Here is a 20589-nt window from a genome sequence, read left to right as displayed (position 1 = left end):
GACCCCGGGCAGCGTGACCGGCCGGGCCGGTTTCATGCCGGGATCAGGAACCCCGTCTTGTCTCTCATCCAGGCCTGCAGGGAGCCTCTTCACACTCCATCATCACTGAGTCTGCAGCACCACATCAGAAAGAACCCAAGAAAGCGAAATGGTGCGTGCGCGTGCGCGTGCGTGTATAGACGCACAGGGAGCTACTGCGGCGGCTGAAAATGTGCAGGAACCCAAAATAGAAGCGCTCCCTTTTAAAAGCGCAGCGGCCCCCCCCCAACCCCTCCCCCTCTCCCGGTGCATTATTAATCCCAGCGTATTTATAACCCAGTGTTTCACACGCACACTCTGGCTTCTGTCACAGCGTGCCTTTAATCTCCACTGGGAGCGAGGAGAGGGATGAAGGGTGAGGAACACGTGGGAGCAGAGGAGAAGAGAGACAAACAGAGGGTGTGCACGCGTGCGTGCGTGCGAGAGGGAGAGAGGCAGGGAGAGGAATGCACAAGGTGCCATTCGGAGCTGTCGGAGAGCCGCTCTCTCTCCCCTGGAGACGGGGTAGCCATTTTGATACACACCTCAAAGCAAAAGGGAAGACGCACAGTGAGTGCTCTTCCTCCTTTGTGTGGCTGCGGTGGGCGTGGTCACGGATGTGGTGGGCGGCGACACTGGTGTGGCTGGAATGGCAGAGGAAAGTCCAAGTGGAGGTTCTGAGATCCACAGGGCCAAATCATGATGCACTGTAACTTGACATTACTGTCGCGTGTGGGACGGGGATTTTAAAGACCACAGGTATTCCCGCTTTGCTTGTGATGATGGAATGTGCACACGCACACACCCCCCCTCACTGCTCCTCTTGACCTCGTGACCTCTCCACCCTTCTGCAGCCATGCTCTCATCGTGTTGGCCACGCCCCTCCATGCTCTCATCCACACTCGTGTTCAGGTCAAATCCCATTTTAAATACCAAGTCATGAATTCGGAACTGCGCAAATACAATATTTTACCTTCATGCTGTGCGTTGTTGTTGTACTGGAACTCCTAAACCCAGACTCCTGTTCCTTGAGAGCAACAAAATCTCCCACTTAGCACAAGAAGCTCGGGCTGATAGTGACACACGGCCACTCCAAAACCAGCGGCTTGGCAGGATGGGGGCGAGGGGAGTCTATTTTTAACAGTCCCTGTGGGTGATTACAGTAATCTGGGCACTAGGATATAATCTGATGAGGACTTAATCTCTGCTCCCTTACACCCAGAACCATTGATTGGCCCTAGTCGGTTTCTTCATCTGCAGGTCAGCCCCCCACCCCTGACCATACCGCTTGCTCACCTCTGCACTTGCCACCTTTCCAGGTCAGCGCTGAAACCTCTCCCCCATTTGTCTTTATGAGCAGGTAACCATCCTCTTATGGCTTGCTCGGCTAGTTTTGGCTTCACGGATGTTCGAGCCGTAACGTGCGTCCCCTTCCCCAGCCCTCCGTGTCTGTCTCATCCTTTCTCTCTCTGTTTGTCTGTCCCTCCTGGACCAGGCGTCCTCTCTGTTCATCCCTCTGGCCAGTATTACTGTTCCCACTGTAAACAGTTAATTGGAAAATGCTTACAGCTGACGTCCACCCTGGAGTCAGTGAGAACGGAGCTGAGACAGTGCCTTGCGGAGGGAATCCCATTCGGGGAGTCACTCCACCAGTGGCTGCTCCCATCCATACAAAAACCCAGGGTGTCCCTGATTAGCATGGGGGGCGGTTGCTGTTTCACTTTGTCTTGTGCCAGAGGTTCTAACAGGATTTCTCTCTCTCTCTCTTTCTCCCTCCCTCCCTCCCTCCCTCCCTCCCTCTCTCTCCCCCCTCTCTATCTCTCTCTCTCTCCCTCCCTCTCCCACTCTCTCTCCCTTTCAGCCTGGCGAGCTGAACTGAGTCACACACATCCTTTAATCACAGTTCCCTCCTCTGTCTCTCCTTGCTTCTCTGCATCTTCCTGTCCACACCATGTCTGTAGTAGGTGGTCCCCACCGTCCTGCCTCATTTAGGGTCTGCTTTAAACATCTGCCAACATGGGCAACGTGTCCATTTATAAACTGATACCTTCATCATCAAAAAAAACAAAAACAAAAAACAAACCAAAATAACCTTTAAACGGTTTTTCCTTCTTCGCATCCACATTTTGTATTCCCACCTGCAAAAATTCCAAATTGGATGGACATCTTCCAATTTGGTACGCGTACTGCTGGAAGAATATCCAGAAGCTGGCTGTGCAGGGAGAGACATGTAGGAGCTGTCTCTCCAGCATCCTTGTCAGCACCTTCCATGGTATTCCCTGTGGTGGTTTTCCATCGTACAGCACCTTCCATTGTATTCCCTGTGGTGGTTTTCCATCGTACAGCACCTTCCACGGTATTCCCTGTGGTGGTTTTCTGGGTATGGCACAGGAGGAGGAGGCCGGGCTGTCGGGATTCACAGAAATGCATCTTTATTCTTTCCAGCTTCTTGGTCTGATTATTTGGAAGACAGTGGCAGTACGAGTAATAAATAATAACAAAGCCTTTTTCTTGTGTTTGTGGTGTTTTAAGAATACAGGATTCCGCCTCGGGCTCATTCACAGGCAGCTTGCACAGTGGGGGTAAATCAGCACTGATCTGGTTAACAGGACAAGCACTTGCCCCTGGCGACCTTCACCCCCAGTCCCGCTCTGACGTCAGAGTGCCGGCATGGTCAGCGGGGCCCGTAGCGAGTGGGGGAGGGGGTTGGTTATATTTAGCACTGCCTCGGCCAGCAGAGCATTTGGGTTAATCTGATTTCTGAGCAAGCTGATCGCGTCTCCTACGTCGCGATAGGGACGGGCTGTGACCAGCGGTGCTGGGGTGGGATAATATGTTCTTAGTGGCATGGCTGGTTGAGGGGAGTGTGACTTGCTCTCATCTTACACCCGAGACCCCCACAGGCCGAAGAACAGCAGCGTCACACGCTCCAGAGTGTGTGTTGTTGGAGCGCTTCCGTTGTGCTAACGTGAGCTCTGTTGCCTTAGCTCCTCGCTGAGCTTGATCCGGCTCTCCAACGTTCCGGCTTTCCAACTCTCATGGATTCCAGGCTGGGCTTCTCTGGCTCCAGGTTGGGAGCAATGTGCAGTGTGGTTCGTCACGTACATGCGGAGTTTCAGTGGACATGTGGCCAGTGCACCGTACCCCCCCCGAGCAGCTCCTGCATAACCGATCACCGCAAAAATGGCTGACGCTGTGTTCTGGATTGAAATAGCTGGCGTGATGGTTGGCGTGTGGGCGAGCGACACGCTAGACTGAGGACTTCTTACTGAACTGTGTTCCGTTGCATGTTCTTCTTGGTTATCTTGCAGCACATTTTTTCTTGCAGCAGACGAATGGACAGAGTTTTTTTGGGGGGGGTGGAGCCAGGTGTAGCAGTACCTATGGCAGCTGGTCAGTGTTCATTGACTGGGCATCAGTTCCTCAGCCATTGACTCACAGGGGACACACAGACCGCCCACACCATGCCCACTGAACAGTACCAGGGGTCCACTCACGCCAGGGGACTGGGACACACAGGCCTGCCACCCAGTGCTCGCTGTGCCAACGGGCTTTCGCAGAGACTCCCTGGTTGACTTTGAGGCCTGTGGGTTTGTTGTGGCTTTTCCTGTTCTCAGCACAAATCCATCACACGGCATTAAGACATTAAGAGTTTTATTCCAGATGAGGTTGTGCAGGAGTATACCGTACTCACACATAAATACTGGTTATGCTCTCGGAGGGCGCCAATACCAGTGTGGTTGTTTGCAGGAACTGTGGGGCAGGATTAGTTGGAAATCACTTCCCTTTGAGTACAGCAGGTCCTATATGAAAACCCACAGCGGTTCATTTCTGATTATAGGCAGTTTGTCTGTTTCTGCTCTTCACCGGGCATGTTTACAGGAGAGTAGAGAGCGGTTGGTTTCCCGCCCCAGGGTCCTGGTGAGAGGAACGCTGCCCTAACCGGAGGAGACGCAGCGCAGACGCGCAGCCGTGACCGCAGCTGCGCACCATAATCCATTATAATTTCCCACAGATGAAAGCGGATGGAGGTCGCCGGTGTGCTAGCCAGCGCATTAGCTGGGTCGTTCGCGGGGTCATCTGTGCCTGCCAGCGGCGAGTGCAGTTTGGATTTCTGACCGCTGGCTGCCATGGCGACGGCCCACGGAGACGGGTAGAGTGGAAGTTAGAGGGGGCTGTGGCAGACAGACTGGCCTCCACTCCCTGGGTTCCATTTAGCCTCAGACAGGGAGTCTGCCGCCGTATAACACTGATGTATACGCTGTTCAGCTCTGGTGCAGGGAGGATTCTGGGTAATGGCACGGCATGCTGGGCCTTGTGCTGACTGCAGGGGGACTGGGAACTGTCAGTTGGGCCTGAACCAGAACGCAGCAAAATGCAGTCGGCGTCTCCTTGCATGCACTGTATGCTAGCCATGGCCTCTTGCTAATGGAGTTTGTGCTCTCTCTCTCTCTCTCTCTCTCTCTCTCTCTCCCCCCTGCAGTGGTGGAGGTGAAAACCTCTCTGCCCTCTGGCATGCAGAGCCCGGTGGGTGGGGGAGGTGGAGGTGGAGGTGAGCAGGATGGGGTTGGCGGGGGCCCCGTGGACTTGCGGACGGAGCCCCGACTGGGTGCCCTGAGCGGCGTGGACCCGGCGCTCCGTGAGCAGCAGCTCCAGCACGAGCTGCTGCTACTGAAACGGCAGCAGGAGCTGCAGAAACAGCTGCTGTTTGCCGAGTTCCAGAAACAGCACGAGGTGCTCACCCGCCAGCACGAGGTGCAGCTACAGGAACACCTCAAGGTGTGTGTGTATGTGCGCGTGCGTGTCTGTGTGCGTGCGCATGCGTGTGGAGGTGCGTGTGCGTGTGCGCGTGTGTTGGGGACAGATGAGAAGCATGTATGTGAATGGGTTAGGCAGGCATCTTGAATTCTTGGTGGAGGGTGTGGGTGTGTGTGGGCAGACTTTATGTAAGTGGGTAGGGTATGTGTGAATGGAGCTGAGCTGGCTGTGTGTGTATGTGTGTGACTGTGTGTGTGTGTGTGTATGGGGGGGACAGGGTGTAGGTGGATGTTTTAGGATTGTGTGTGTGTGGAAGTGACAGTTTGTTGAGTACTGCTTTGGCATGTTCAGGTAGACATGAGGGAGCAGAGCTTGTGTGTGTGTGTGTGTGAAGGGGGAAGAGAGTGTGGATTGGTGTGTGGGTCGTTTTTGTTGTTGTTGTTGTTGTTGTTGTTGTTGATGATGTTGATGTCTGTGTGGGTGAGTAGATGGGGGTTATGACGTATGTGGGCTGATGCTAGTACTCTTCATCTTTGCCCCCTGGCTCTGTGTGTGTCTGTCTGAGCAGCAGCAGCAGGAGTTGCTTGCAGTGAAGCGACAGCAGGAGTTGGAGCAGAAGAGGAAGCTGGAACAGCAGAGACATGAAGAGCTGGAGAGACAGAGAGTGGAACAGCAGCTCACCATGCTCCGTAACAAGGAGAAGGGCAAAGAGAGTACGTACACACACACACACACACACACACACACACACACACACACACACACGAAGAGCTGGAGAGACAGAGAGTGGAACAGCAGCTCACCATGCTCCGTAACAAGGAGAAGGGCAAAGAGAGTACGTACACACACACACACACACACACACACACACACACACACACACACACACACACACACGAAGAGCTGGAGAGACAGAGAGTGGAACAGCAGCTCACCATGCTCCGTAACAAGGAGAAGGGCAAAGAGAGTACGTACACACACACACACACACACACACACACACACACACACACACACACACGAAGAGCTGGAGAGACAGAGAGTGGAACAGCAGCTCACCATGCTCCGTAACAAGGAGAAGGGCAAAGAGAGTACGTACACACACACACACACACACACACACACACACACACACACACACACACACACGAAGAGCTGGAGAGACAGAGAGTGGAACAGCAGCTCACCATGCTCCGTAACAAGGAGAAGGGCAAAGAGAGTACGTACACACACACACACACACACACACACACACACACACACACACACACACACACACACACACACACGAAGAGCTGGAGAGACAGAGAGTGGAACAGCAGCTCACCATGCTCCGTAACAAGGAGAAGGGCAAAGAGAGTACGTACACACACACACACACACACACACACACACACACACACACACACACACACACACACACGAAGAGCTGGAGAGACAGAGAGTGGAACAGCAGCTCACCATGCTCCGTAACAAGGAGAAGGGCAAAGAGAGTACGTACACACACACACACACACACACACACACACGAAGAGCTGGAGAGACAGAGAGTGGAACAGCAGCTCACCATGCTCCGTAACAAGGAGAAGGGCAAAGAGAGTACGTACACACACACACACACACACACTCACACACACACACACACACGAAGAGCTGGAGAGACAGAGAGTGGAACAGCAGCTCACCATGCTCCGTAACAAGGAGAAGGGCAAAGAGAGTACGTACACACACACACACACACTCACACACACACAGTGCTTTGTAACAAGGGCAGAAGGAGAAGGGCAAAGAGAGTATGTATACAAACGCACACACACACACACACACCTATCACAGGCACCACACACCTAACACACACCATACTCCTCAACAAGGAGAAGGGCAACAAGAACCACCCCCCCACCACAATATATCTCTCTCTCACACACACACACACACACACACGAAACGTCACCTGACGTGCTGACCATTGTATCTCTGGTGTCCACTCACACACTCGTATGTCACAGAGATTGCGCCCTGCCATTTCAATCCTGTCATGTGCCGTGTTGGTCCTCTGGCCAGGACAGTTAAACGCTCGCTGGTTGTCCTGCTCGCGCTAGCCGGCCAATCCTGCTGCTCCGCTCACCCCTCTCCCTCTCTCCCTCCCTCTGCCTAATCCCTACCGCCATCTGCCCCTCCATCGCCACACCTCCTGCGCCCCGTGTTGGCATGGCTCTTACTGCAAGCGCTCGTATGTTTCTGGCAGTAAAGGCGCTCCTCTGTTCTGGTCCCGTAATACAGCGAGCAGCTCACCTCAGGTTTACGCAGGGCAGCGTTTCTGTGTGGGAGTGACCGGGCCACCTCCTGTGGAGTTCCAACCTCAGACAACCACATCTGCTTAGATAACCGGGTGGTTTTTTTCCCAGAGGGCCTGTGCCAGCTGAATGAGTTGGTTTTTGGGTTTCGGGGTCACGAAGCTAGAGCAGAACCTGTCCCCTGATCCGGCCTTTTCCAGCTCAACACTCCTACAGGTGCACCACCTGCCCGCGGCTCCGGGAGACGGTGCTGAGCTGGTCCGGGAGATGGCGCTGAGCTGGTCCCTCGCAGGCCGCCTGCTCCGCTCCACGGGAGGCGGCAGGTGCCAGCGCAGGGCACAGGTGCCATGTGTAACGCCAGCTACCACTCTGCCAGGTGCGATCGCCAGTACTGAGGTCAAGCTGAAGCTACAGGAGTTCCTGCTGAGCAAGAAGGATCCCCCCTCTGGTGGACTCAACCATTCCTTCCCCTCGAAGTGCTGGTGAGTGGCATGTGCCAGACCTTTAGATGGGACTGGAATTTAGGGCTAGTCTGGGATTTGGAAACAGTGTAAACAGAACCTCTGCTCTTGTAATCAGGTGTTGAGCATGAGCCGAAATGTGTTTTAGCTTCCTTACACACACCAGCTAGTTAGCTTTTAACTGTACTAACTGCAGTAGTGAGCGACTGCTGTGTATGGTTGTGCACTGACTAATGCGTGTGTGTGTGTGTGTGTGTGTGTGTGTGTGTGTGTGTGTGTGTGTGTGTGTGTGTGTGTGTGTGTGTGTGTGTGTGTGTGTGTGTGTGTGTGTGTGTGTGTGTGTTTAGGGGTGCTCACCACACGTCTCTAGACCAGAGCTCCCCTCCACAGAGCAACACTCCAGGCACCCCACCCTCTTACAAACTGCCGCCCTTACTGGGGGCATTTGAAAGCAAGGACGACTTCCCCCTCCGTAAGACTGGTATGTACAGTGTGTGTGTGTGTGTGTGTGTGTGTGTGTGTGTGTGTGTGTGTGTGTGTGTGTGTGTGTGTGTGTGTGTGTGTGTGTGTGTCTCTTTATGAGTTGAGTCTCTGGAGCGGTGTAACATGGTTAATAAAGTATCACTGCATTAGAGTAACGAGTGGGAATATAATGTTACTTGTTGAATGGTAGCATGGTGAATTTTTGCTGAAAGCACTATAGTTCTCTGTGTGTGTGTGTGTGTGTGTGTGTGTGTGTTCATGGATGTTAACTTGGTCCTGTGTGGCGTCTACAGGTGTGACTCATAATGAGTCATCAGAGTAACAGCAGCAAACGCGCACACACACACACACACACATATACACACACACACACACACACACACACACACATATATATATATATATATATATATATATATATACACACGCAATCTTTTTTCTTTCTCAAATAGCTATTGGCTGAACTCAAATACACCCACACACTTCACATGTTCCTACACATACATCATAGAACACACACACACACACACACACACATACACAATCAACACTATTTTAGCTATCAGTTATCTATTGGTCAACTATCAGTTGTCTCCCTTTACACACATACACACACACACACACACACACACACAGTTGAAGTTTCTGAGGGTGTAATTGCAGGAAACACTCTACTGTCTCCACAACAACACCATGCCAGCCAACCCCCTTACACAACTTCACGTGCGTGTGTGTGTGTGTGTGTGTGTGTGTGTGTGTGTGTACCTACATGTGCGCACTGACACATCCTTCATCTAAAACACTTTTACGTTTAATCAGTTTGATTCAAACATAAAAGCCACGGATCATGTCAGGCGTGTAGTTCAGCGCGGCCGTGACGCTAAGGCAGACTGGTAATGCACTCGGATGGCTGCGTGTCCATCGATACACATTACACATTACTCATGCACACCACTTTTTCCATAATTGCCCCAAATTATTCTGTTTTTCTTTTCATAAGCTCAGTCCTCCTCTAGTACCACTAGGTTTACATAGCTTGTCTTCTGTATCAACGTTGAGATACTCACGCACATGCCGTGTGTGTGGTGGTAGTGTGGGTGTGTTTTATACTCATGGTAACTGTCCGTGGTCCTGATGGGCATAAATGAGGTCTGTAATAGTCTCAGTGTGTCTCTGTCCCCCTCTCTCTCTCTCTCTCTCTCTCTCTCTCTGTCTTTCTCTCTCTCTCTCTCTCTCTCTCTCTCTCTCTCTCCGTCTTAGCTTCAGAGCCCTCACTTCTCTCTCGTTTTTCTCTCTCTCTCTCTCTCTCTCTGTTTTAGCCTCGGAGCCCAATCTGAAGGTGCGCTCCCGCTTAAAACAGAAGGTGGCAGAAAGAAGGAGCAGTCCTCTGCTCCGCCGCAAAGACGGCACAGTGATCAGCACCTTCAAGAAGAGAGCCATCGAGATCTCGGGTAAACTCTCTCTCACACACACACACACACACACACACACACACACACACACACACACACACACACTCATATACATAACATATACCTGTTTTAAGTGGTTAAGAGCACCATTTGAAGACAGGTGTTTTCTCAAAATTTTTCCAGCATATTTTCTGTTCCAGTCTGATTGTAAAACCGCACCTGAAACCTGTTTTAACTGTGACGTATCCTGGTCTTCTAACTTCTGCAGGGAGTTTGTCTGGCCCAGGTTTCAGCTTGGTCCGTGTCAGACTCCAGAGAGCAGCTTTCACACCAGTACCAGCTGTGCTCCCATGGCCACGGCATGGTGCTAATCTGTTTATTACTGCATGACCAAAGCAGGACACTTGCTTTTTATAAACACGACTGCTAGGTGTATTTCTGCTTTTTTCTTTGTCCTAGTGTACTTCTGCTCATGCTCTGTAAACACAATCTCACAGAGAACAGACATGTGGTCTGGGTTGTCTCTCATGCACTAATAACTTCAGAAATAACAGCATAGTGCAACCCCCATGCCCCAGCCCCTCTGCAGGGCGCCATGGTAACGAAGGTGTGTTATGGAGGTGTGGCTGCTCTGGCCAGTGTGATCGGGTACAGCCGTCAGTGCATGCATGCACGCCTGCCCGCATGCACACGCACACACACACACACACACACACAATTGCCTGCTTGTCTGTTTCATCACTAATGCACACAGCTACCGGCCACAGGAGGCCTGTTGTGTTTAGATAAAGAAAGTTAGGCTTCGTGTTGAGAAGGTTTGGCATTTGGGGAGTTTAAAATACCCACATCTGTTGTGGAAACCAGACAGCTCAGACACCATCTGGACTGGCTTTGAGTCGTAACTGGTCTCCGGTCAAGTGATACTGTAGTGCTGTGAGAGAAGAGGCAGCCTGCACTTGTCAATGTTTAACCCCTTTAATTCAGTTCCAGGGATCGAAACACCAAAGGAACGTAAAAGGAATAATCCATGCTCAGAGTCAAAGGAATAATCCATGCTCAGAGTCAAAGGAATAATCCATGCTCAGAGTCAAAGGAATAATCCATGCTCAGAGTCAAAGGAATAATCCATGCTCAGAGTCAAAGGCCAAGGAAAGGTTCAAGGAAATAGGGACACTTAAGAACCAGGAAAAGGAGATAGGAAACAGGGTATAAACACACAGAGGCCAGACCTGTGGACAATAATGACCTCTGACATGCACAGCTGAACGGGGCATGAACACAGGTGTGGTTAAAACCAGAACCAGAACACATGGAAGGACTGACAGGGCAGGCATTGAAATTTCCACGACAGTCCTGTTGATCACGGAGGTGACTTGGGACGGAGTAGCGGACAGCGACACTTACTTGGGACTGGGATTGGACAAGTCCACTAGGAACCAGGAGTAGCCACGTGGAGTCGAGTGGAGCGCCTGACTGATGGGAGTTAGTGATTGAGACGGTGATGACGGGGGGTGTGGACAAAGGGACTGAAATGATGGACCAAGGAACCTGACTAGCAGAGTGTTTCGACCATCAGGCTGGGCAGATGGAGGTGGGCATTTGGGATGGTGAAGTGTTTGTAATGGGTGCAGCAGTAGAGTGGATTGACCAGTGTGCAAGGAGACTGGGACAGGCGCAGGACTAGCAGAATTAGTTCAATGTAGCACATCCTCTCAAGGTTTTTCCCACTGTTGCCCTTGGCTTGCTCACTGGGGGCTTGGACATTTGGAAAGCTGCTTTGTGACGACGGCTGTAAAAAAAAAAGGGTTGTAGAAAAATGCTATATAAACTGGACTTTTAGCATGAGGCTAAATGCTACAGAGGCCAAGGAATGTGGCGTGTGGATGGTGGAACTAGACTGAGTGGCTTGACTTACTGACTACTAACTGAGTTGTTGAACACACTGACATTGCTGATCGAGTGACTGGACAGACCGAGAGTTCTGACCGGGTGTCAGGATAGACCCATATTGAAGAATCGGATATGGGGCAGGCCAGGACTACAGGCAGTGAAAGAGTCTAGGATGGTGTTGGTTAGAGGACCCGGCATCAAGGAGAAGGCCTTGGTGTGAGGCATGCAGAAGTGGTCGGCTTAGTGATGACGCTAACGTGACCTGGGCCTTGGACTCCCAGGCAAGGACTCACACATGGCAGACTGTTCAGGTTTCAAGTGGACGGAAAGCTCTGGTTTGGAGCAGCCGAAATTTTCTGGTGTAAAGTAGGAAGAAGACCTACTCCAGTCCTCTTTACTGGGATGACTGGGCTAACAATGGCTACTCTCTTTACTGGGAGGACTGGACTAGTGATGGCTACTCTCTTTACTGGGAGGACTGGAGTAGTAATGAATACTCTCTTTACTGGGAGGACTGGAGTAGTAATGGCTACTCTCTTTACTGGGAGGACTGGAGTAGTGATGGCTACTCTCTTTACTGGGAGGACTGGAGTAGTGACGGCTACTCTCTTTACTGGGAGGGCTGGAGTAGTGACGGCTACTCTCTTTACTGGGAGGACTGGAGTAGTAATGAATACTCTCTTTACTGGGAGGACTGGACTAGTGATGTCTACTCTCTTTACTGGGAGGACTGGACTAGTGATGTCTACTCTCTTTACTGGGAGGACTGGACTAGTGATGTCTACTCTCTTTACTGGGAGGACTGGACTAGTGATGGTTACTCTCTTTACTGGGAGGACTGGAGTAGTAATGATTACTCTCTTTACTGGGAGGACTGGAGTAGTGACGGCTACTCTCTTTACTGGGAGGACTGGAGTAGTGACGGCTACTCTCTTTACTGGGAGGACTGGAGTAGTGATGGTTACTTTGATAGTACATCCTCCATCTTGGGGACAGGAGCGGGTGGAGCCACTGAGTCGAGAGCTGGAGTTGCTGTGTCAGATCTGGGGTGGAACTGCAGTATCATACCAGTCTAACATCAGTTTCTTTAGCTCTCGCTGGACCTTCAGAAAATATCAGCACTGGACTCTCCAGGTCTCTCTGCAGCGTACTCTCACTGCACTTCACTATGCTAAACAGACCGGAAGATGCTCCAGTTTTCCCAGTACTCCCGGTAATCTGCAAACAGATCCTCCTGGTGGAATGCCGTCTAGAGGGCCAGTGGTCACGTTGGTTTGGTCCCATAGCACTTGGTTCCATTTTATTGCAATTCCCGTGAACAAAGCAGAAAACTCAATGAAAAGGATCATCCATGCTCCAGGTCAAAGATCACACGATGACAGTGATGAGCAGACAAAGGGTGGATATAAAGCAAACATTAGCACATGGAGGAACGGAAGGGTAAACAAAAACAAAAATATGGACAACAGGACGTAAGGGAGAACATGACACAGAGAGCTGCTGCATGGTGTACATGAGACCCAGTGAAGGAAGTCACCTGATTAATGTTGATATTTCTTTCTGTGTGTGTGTGCGTGTGTGTGTGTGCGTGTGTGTGTGTGCGTGTGTGTGTGTGCGTGTGTGTGTGTGCGTGTGTGTGTGCGTGTGTGTGTGCGTGTGTGTGTGCGTGTGCGTGTGCGTGCGTGCGTGCGTGTGCGTGCGTGCGTGCGTGCGTGCGCGCGCGCGTGTGTGTGCGTGTGTGTGTGTGTGTGTGTGTGTGTGTGTGTGTGTGTGTGTACTCTACAGTCTCCTCCATGTGCAGTAGTGCCCCTGGCTCTGGCCCCAGCTCTCCCAACAGCTCCAACAGTGCCATCGCAGAAAACGGCTCCAGTGGCTCTGTCCCCAACATCCACGCTGAGGTGAGCCACACAACCCCACCTGCACCATCTTAACTCCACCCCACACTACCTCTCAGTTCCACCCATAAACCAGGTCAGCCCCGCCCCAAACGTGCTCAGCCACTCCTAAACCTTATACAACCCCTTTCTTTTCACTTCTCACACACTCTCAAACCCTTTTGAAGGCCACAGACTATTACAGACTGTTTATATCAGTGGATATCATGCATTCAGTGGCGTGGACCGAACCAAAATCAATTAGATCCATATATTTACTCTAAAGTCTGTTTCTTTACAGTTAAAATATATGGATAGCAGACTTTCTGAGTCAGTCGTAAGATGTAACACACACATACAATTAATTTACAAAGAACAATTTCTTCATTTCATGTGCAGGATTCAACTTGTTATTGTATGAATCACTATATATCCTTCTTTTGGGAAGGTGGCTTGTTCACAGTCTGATGCTTTTTTTAATGGCCATCATGAGTACCTGAAATGTTTTTATCAGAAAATATTGCATGGCTTCACCTACGGTTGTCTGATGGCTTTGTGTTACGGGTATATGGACCAGAACACCATTCCAAAGGCAGTATTGCTATATCCTGATTAATGTGGGGCTCCAGTTCTAAACAGGATGCTTTTCATACACTGTAGCCTTTTTTCTTTTTTTGGTTTCCATACGTCATTGTTGTCAGGGAATTTCGGAAATTGTTTAGCTGACAAATATGTTTTTCTTCTTTCCCCGCCGTATTTCTGTGCCGTGTACATTTATTGTTGCGATCGCTTCTGTCTCCCTCTAATCAATCTCCTTCCTGCCTTCTGGGGAAAAGTGGGGGGGAGTCGACAATTACAGCTGAATGCAGCTAAAGAAAGATTGCCCACACAAGTAAGGCGACAAATATAGCCTACATCAGTCTCACCCGCCAGCCATTTTCTGCCCATCGATTTGCTTCATTGCTGCCGTTCCTGCGCAGAAACGGCTCCTGGCGCTGCCTGATGATGTAACCAGAGGCTTGTTTCCGTGGCTCAGACGTATTTGCATCAGGCCAGAGAAGCAAGCGCCCGGGGTCGTTTCTCCGCCGCTGCCTTTCTGTCGTTAGGCTGCCGAGCTGGAGAGACTGGGCTGGGTGCTGACATCATTGCTACTGCAACTGGGTCAGTTTGCCATGAACTGTTCTCTCTCTCTCTCTCTCTCTCTCTCTCTCTCTCTCTCTCTCTCTTTTTCCCCTTTTTTCATGAATTGGGGTAGATTTGCTTCACAGTAGGGCTTTTGTTGAGTCAGAGCGCGAGTGACGTTGTTGCCGCGGAGACGGGGCTGTTTCAGCCATACATCTGCTGCTGATTCACAGCAACAGGAGAATCAGGGTTTATGTGTGTGTGTGTGTGTGTGTGTGTGTGTGTGTGCGTGTGTGTGCGTGCAGGGTTTTTGTTGTTGTTTTGTTTTTTTTTAAATCAAACAAGTACAGACTGTTTTTCCAAGAGTGCGTAAGAGTGCACTGTTGAATGGTGTAGGGTGAAATGTCCTTGCCGGGAGTGAATGAACCTTTTCCGCACATAGACCTTTTCTTTTTTTATGGAACCGGGTTGCGGCACCGCCGCTGCCCCACCCGCACTACCCAGCCTGCACCTCTTGTTCAGCGCTAGGTCTGGGATTTATCTCCAGACAAATCGCAGATATGAAACACTGAAATTAAAAAGACAAAAACTCTGAAAGCTGAAAACGCTGTGTCCGTTCACAGTCTGTCTGTGCATTTGATGATTTTCCTGTTCACAGAACTCTGTTTTCAGAGTGTCAGATTTGGTTTATCATGGTCATGTAGGGAACTGGCCTCAGATCAGAGCTGGGGAGGAGTGTCAGTCTGTACGGTTTGTCCTGAATCTCAGAATCTCTAACCAAAATCCTACACCTGTGTTTCTCTCTTTCTCTCTCCCTCCCTCCCTGCGTGTGTATGTCCACAGCAGCTGCGATCCCTACACCAGTCTCTGAATGCGGATGGGACTGCGAGCCCCCTCAGTCTGTACACCTCTCCATCTCTGCCCAACATCTCCCTGGGGCTGCCTGCTAATGCACACATCACGGTGAGTCCCAGCACGCCTGCACACACATCTGCAGTGCCGTACCTTCGCTTCGCGGACCAGAGAGGAATGACATCGTTTAAGTCTGACTGCTGTGTTCTCCATTCACTCTACATCTCTCTCTGCCTCCGTCACCGTTCCCCGGCCTTCTGTCTCTCTCTCCCTGTCTCCCTGTCTCTCTCTCCCTGTCTCTGTCTCTCTCTCCCTGTCTCTCTCTCCCTGTCTCCCTGTCTCTCTCTCCCTGTCTCCCTGTCTCTCTCTCCCTGTCTCTCTCTCTCTGTCTCTCTCTCCCTGTCTCTCTGTCTCTCTCTCTCTCTGTCTCTCTCTCCCTGTCTCCCTGTCTGTCCACCCTGGCTGTCCCGCAGGCCCCTCAGAAACTGAGCGCTCAGCAGGAGGCGGAACGGCAGGCCATCCAGTCCATGCGTCAGGGTGGGGCCCTGACCGGGAAGTTTATGAGCACCTCGTCCCTGCCGGCATGCCTTCCTCCCGGGGCAGCCCATGACGCCGAGCCCCCCGCTGCGCCCAACAGCCACGGGAGCCACTCGTCTCTGCTGCAGCATGTCCTGCTTCTGGAGCAGGCCCGCCAGCAGAGTGCCCTGCTTGCAGGTGTGGACACACACACACACACACACACACACACACACACACACATGCACGCTTACACACACACGCATATACACATACACACACGTGCACACACGTAAACATGCGTGTAGACGTGTGTGTGCACACCCACAAAATGTGCATATGTGCACATGTGCACTTGGTAACACTGCACATTCATGAGCAAAATTAGGTACACACACACGTAGGCTTAACCATGCGCGGACAAACACTGAGACACGCAGTAGCAGTAATTTATAATAGCAGTGTCTTGTCTGGCAATAGTTTATAAGCACATGCATGCACCCACACACACACATTGCTGTACATATAACACATGCCATCCAATGAGCATGTAGCTGAAATCCACATAAGACCTGTTTTCAGAGTTGTTTCTCTGACTGCATTCTTACTCGGAGTGCCGTGGTGCGGTTGTTGGCCTCACTCCTACGCTCCACCTGTTTATAGCTTACTACACACATCGACCCGAGAGTTCACGATGATTTGTGTAAGCGGGCACGTGGGCAGCAGTCCAGATTCCCAGCGCGCCCCATCCACGGGCAGCTCAGGTGCACCATGAGCTGTAGTTCTCCGGCAGCGGTGCCTAGCGCGTTCAGGGCGGCGTGTACGCGACTTTGAAAAGACGTTTGCTGGGTGCCAAAGGAGTCGAGTGGTGGGATTAATGTAGCACTGTGGTTCGGGTCTGAGCTTTGCACCGTCAGCTCGTTTTCGGAAGCAAAGGCGCACGCCGGCCTGAAATCGCACAACATCCTGCTTTTGTCCACGTGTACGTCCCGCTCGCCCCCGGGATGGCGGGACACCTGACGTAGCGGAAGGGCTCTAACCCTCCCCCTCCCACCCCTCCTCCAGTGCCCATGTACGGGCAGTCGCCACTGGTGACGGGCGAGCGGGTGTCCAACAGCATGCGGACGGTGAGCAAGCTGCCGCGGCACCGGCCGCTGAGCCGCACACAGTCGGCGCCGCTCCCACAGACGCCACAGGCCCTCCAGCATCTCGTCATGCAGCAACAGCACCAGCACTTCCTGGAGAAGCAGAAACACTACCAGCTCAACAAGGTAGGGGGCGCCACCGAGACTCTGCTGCTCCCACCAACTACAGTTGGACATGTTTTTAGTTTGCTAACTGAATGCATGAGTTCATAACATTTCATTTCATAATACTCATTTAATAATATTCAACGTAATAAGATTTCATAATATTCCTTTTTCTTGCTTTACTTACTAGATGTTTACTAACCCTACTTTTTGATTAGATCCTTTCCAAAGGGGCGGAGCTTCCCCGCCAACCTCCCACCCACCCAGAGGAGACGGAGGAGGAGCTTACGGAGACCGCAGAGATGCTGGAGGAGCGAGGGGAGGGCCCTGAACATGTGAGGGAGGGGCTACACAAGGAGAGCTCTGGCGAGACCACTCCCCCTTCAGAACATGTGGTCCCTCTGAAGGGTGAGAGCACAGAAAGTGACCTGGAGGAGGAGGAGGATGAAGACGAAGCCATCGAGCTCAAGGATTGTGATGAAGAGAGTCCCCTCTACGGGCAGGTAGGACAGCGTAACTTTATTTGCTTCTTAAATATTTCAGCAATTCAATATTTCTATACCACGATATTTTAATACTACTGTATGTTTCGGTCCAAAATGTGGAGAATCTAATTTGTGGTTGAGCTGTAACCTTGTCCCTGGGGTAAGGCAGACAGCAGGAACGCAACTGTCTGGCGCTTAGTAGTACTGTCAGCCTCTCAGCAGTTCTTCAGTCTGTGAATGCGTTTCTTGCACTTTCTCAAACTTTCAGCACACTTCCCATGACCGTAATTGTCCTTTGTTACTGCATCAGAATAGAATAGAACATCTTTGTCATTGCACAAGTACAACCAAACTGGAGTTGGCAACTCCTTACTGGTTGCTATATAAAAAATATTATACAAATCTAAAAATACAAATACGAACTAACTATTGTGCAGTTTGTGGCAAAGTGTGTCTAACTGTAACGTGTCAGCAGTGAGTGTGTAAGCCTGTGTCTCCTGTGTTTAGCCTCCCTTCTTTCTCACTCTTTTGTTCTGCGTCTTTTTAGTAATGCATGCTAACACGTTATAAAGTCTGTGCTGCTGCGTGGGGTCTGTGCTGCTGCGTGAGGTCTGTGCTGCTGCGTGGGGTCTGTGATGCTGTGTGGGGTCTGTGCTGCTGTGTTGGGTCTGTGCTGCTGCGTGGGGTCTGTGCTGCTGTGTTGGGTCTGTGCTGCTGCGTGGGGTCTGTGCTGCTGCGTGAGGTCTGTGATGCTGCGTGAGGTCTGTGATGCTGCGTGAGGTCTGTGATGCTGTGTGGGGTCTGTGATGCTGCGTGGGGTCTGTGCTGCTGTGTGGGGTCTGTGCTGATCCAGCAGCTGGTTGCAGCCCTCAGTGCCAGTAATCTTGTAGGCAGACTGTGAAATCTGCCAGCTTCAGCCGCTGACTCAGTGGCTCACACACTCGCTGACTCGCACACACCGCCACAGAGCAGAAGTACAAACTCACCTCCCATTAGGCAGAGTACTGTATGCAGCCACATTCACTATAGCTGGTACCGTATGCAGCCACAGTCACTATAGCTGGTACCGTATGCAGCCACAGTCACTATAGCTGGTACCGTATGCAGCCACAGTCACTATAGCGGGTACCGTATGCAGCCACAGTCACTATAGCGGGTACCGTATGCAGCCACAGTCACTATAGCGGGTACCGTATGCAGCCACAGTCACTATAGCGGGTACCGTATGCAGCCACAGTCACTATAGCGGGTACCGTATGCAGCCACAGTCACTATAGCGGGTACCGTATGCAGCCACAGTCACTATAGCGGGTACCGTATGCAGCCACAGTCACTATAGCGGGTACCGTATGCAGCCACAGTCACTATAGCGGGTACCGTATGCAGCCACAGTCACTATAGCGGGTACCGTATGCAGCCACAGTCACTATAGCGGGTACCGTATGCAGCCACAGTCACTATAGCGGGTACCGTATGCAGCCACAGTCACTATAGCGGGTACCGTATGCAGCCACAGTCACTATAGCGGGTACCGTATGCAGCCACAGTCACTATAGCGGGTACCGTATGCAGCCACAGTCACTATAGCGGGTACCGTATGCAGCCACAGTCACTATAGCGGGTACCGTATGCAGCCACAGTCACTATAGCTGGTACCGTATGCAGCCACAGTCACTATAGCTGGTACCGTATGCAGCCACAGTCACTATAACGAGTACTTGCTACACCCACATTCGCTGTAACGAGTACTCTGTACACCCACTCACTATAGTGAATATTCTGTACAGCCACAGTCACTATAGTGAGTGCTCTGTACACCCACTCACTATAGTGAATATTCTATACAGTTACTATAGGGAGTTTTGTCATACAGAGCTCTGAGCTACGAACAGCATGTTTTCCCCTTTAAAGGGACCCTGATATGCACACAACCCACTCCCCAAACACACCTTGAAGTGTGGATTCGTGGTGGCGCACTATTGTGCTCCTCTGACACGCACGTTCAGCCTTTTTTAACCCTTTGTCCTCAGACTCTGTGCCTCTGTGCTTCAGAACACACTGCTCATGCACCAAAGCCCCAGCACTTTTTCACAAATATTTTCCCCCCTCTCAGTAAATTCGGAATCGATCAAGCCCCAGACACCCAGTGGAGACGGGCGAGGTTGACGGCTACGGCTGATGGTTGGTGCCATCTGGGTGGAGGTGCTACAGTGGCTCCCAGAGGTTGGGTTTAAGCGCTCTCGCTCAGGGCACCTTCTGAGGGGCCCTCGGGGGCAGAACGGTGGGGGATCCCTCTTGTTGCAGAGTGGGGCAGGGTAGGGGGTGTCCACGCCCCCACACGTCTAGCAAGAAGAGAGATGGGAGAGAGGAACTGCACCCTCCGCCCATCTAACTGGTGTGTGGTGGGCGTGGGGCAGACAGAGAGAAGAGATGTGATGAGAGAGAGAGAGAGAGAGAGAGAGAGAGAGAGAGAGAGAATAGGTTGCCAGAGGTTGTTCACTGCTTACAAATGATTTTCTTGCCTCTATGCCCCACTCCTAGGTGTATGTACCCCTGCAGTTCCCCAGCACATGTGTGTGTGAGAGTCAGCTGTATCTTCCAGGCTCATGTTGAATGTATTTCACAGCCAAAATGGAACATTTTCAGTGGAAGATGCACATTAACAGTGAAATTCCGTCCACACCTACATTTAATCTGTGAGAGCAGCAGCCCTCAGTATGGTCCAGTCTTTCGGCATTTGAATATCAGACTTGTTTGTGTCTGGCGCACATACATTTGTGTGTGTGTGTGTGTGCGTGTGTATTGTAAAGTATGGTAATGACAGCACTACTGCAGAGAATCAGGCACTTGTGTGTTGGTGCGTTTACATAACACAAGGCAGGGACCTTGCTCAGTCCGCAGTAGAGTGTGATCCTGGTCTTAATACAGACCCTGCAAAAACACACACACACACTCACAGGGGTGTGTGGGAGGGAGGAGGGGAGTGAGTCAATGAATGAGGGGTAGAAAGTGAATGAGAGAGAGAGAGAGAGAGAGAGAGAGAGAGAGAGAGAGAGAGAGAGAGCTGAGGGGGAGAGAGAGAGAGAGAGAGAGAGAGAGAGAGAGAGATTCCCCCTCCCTCTTCTCCCTGAAATCATTGAGAAATTTTTCAAAAGAGCAAGGCATTAGAAT

General features: G+C 51.3%; 1 protein-coding gene across 8 annotated transcripts in view; it reads left to right on the top strand.

The window, feature by feature from the left end:
- hdac5 (histone deacetylase 5) overlaps positions 1 to 20589 on the top strand; it is a 62968-nt gene that overhangs the window by 29895 nt on the left and 12484 nt on the right. For 5 of the 8 annotated variants that reach the window (XM_027021818.3, XM_081716534.1, XM_035525003.2 and 2 more), the window contains 10 exons: positions 4502 to 4797; positions 5345 to 5489; positions 7450 to 7555; positions 7882 to 8015; positions 9337 to 9468; positions 13105 to 13217; positions 15159 to 15278; positions 15641 to 15881; positions 16749 to 16954; positions 17152 to 17436. In XM_027021818.3, the coding sequence (XP_026877619.2) occupies positions 4502 to 4797; positions 5345 to 5489; positions 7450 to 7555; positions 7882 to 8015; positions 9337 to 9468; positions 13105 to 13217; positions 15159 to 15278; positions 15641 to 15881; positions 16749 to 16954; positions 17152 to 17436 (1778 nt within the window). The other 3 variants (XM_035525006.2, XM_035525004.2, XM_081716536.1) reach the window with 3 other exon arrangements.

The sequence above is a fragment of the Electrophorus electricus genome, chromosome 6, assembly GCF_041902795.1.
Source record: "Electrophorus electricus isolate QZ-2024a chromosome 6, ASM4190279v1, whole genome shotgun sequence".
In the NCBI taxonomy this organism is placed as follows: domain Eukaryota; kingdom Metazoa; phylum Chordata; class Actinopteri; order Gymnotiformes; family Gymnotidae; genus Electrophorus; species Electrophorus electricus.
Note: the sequence above shows the minus strand (reverse complement) of the source record. Positions and strands in the feature narration are given on the sequence as shown.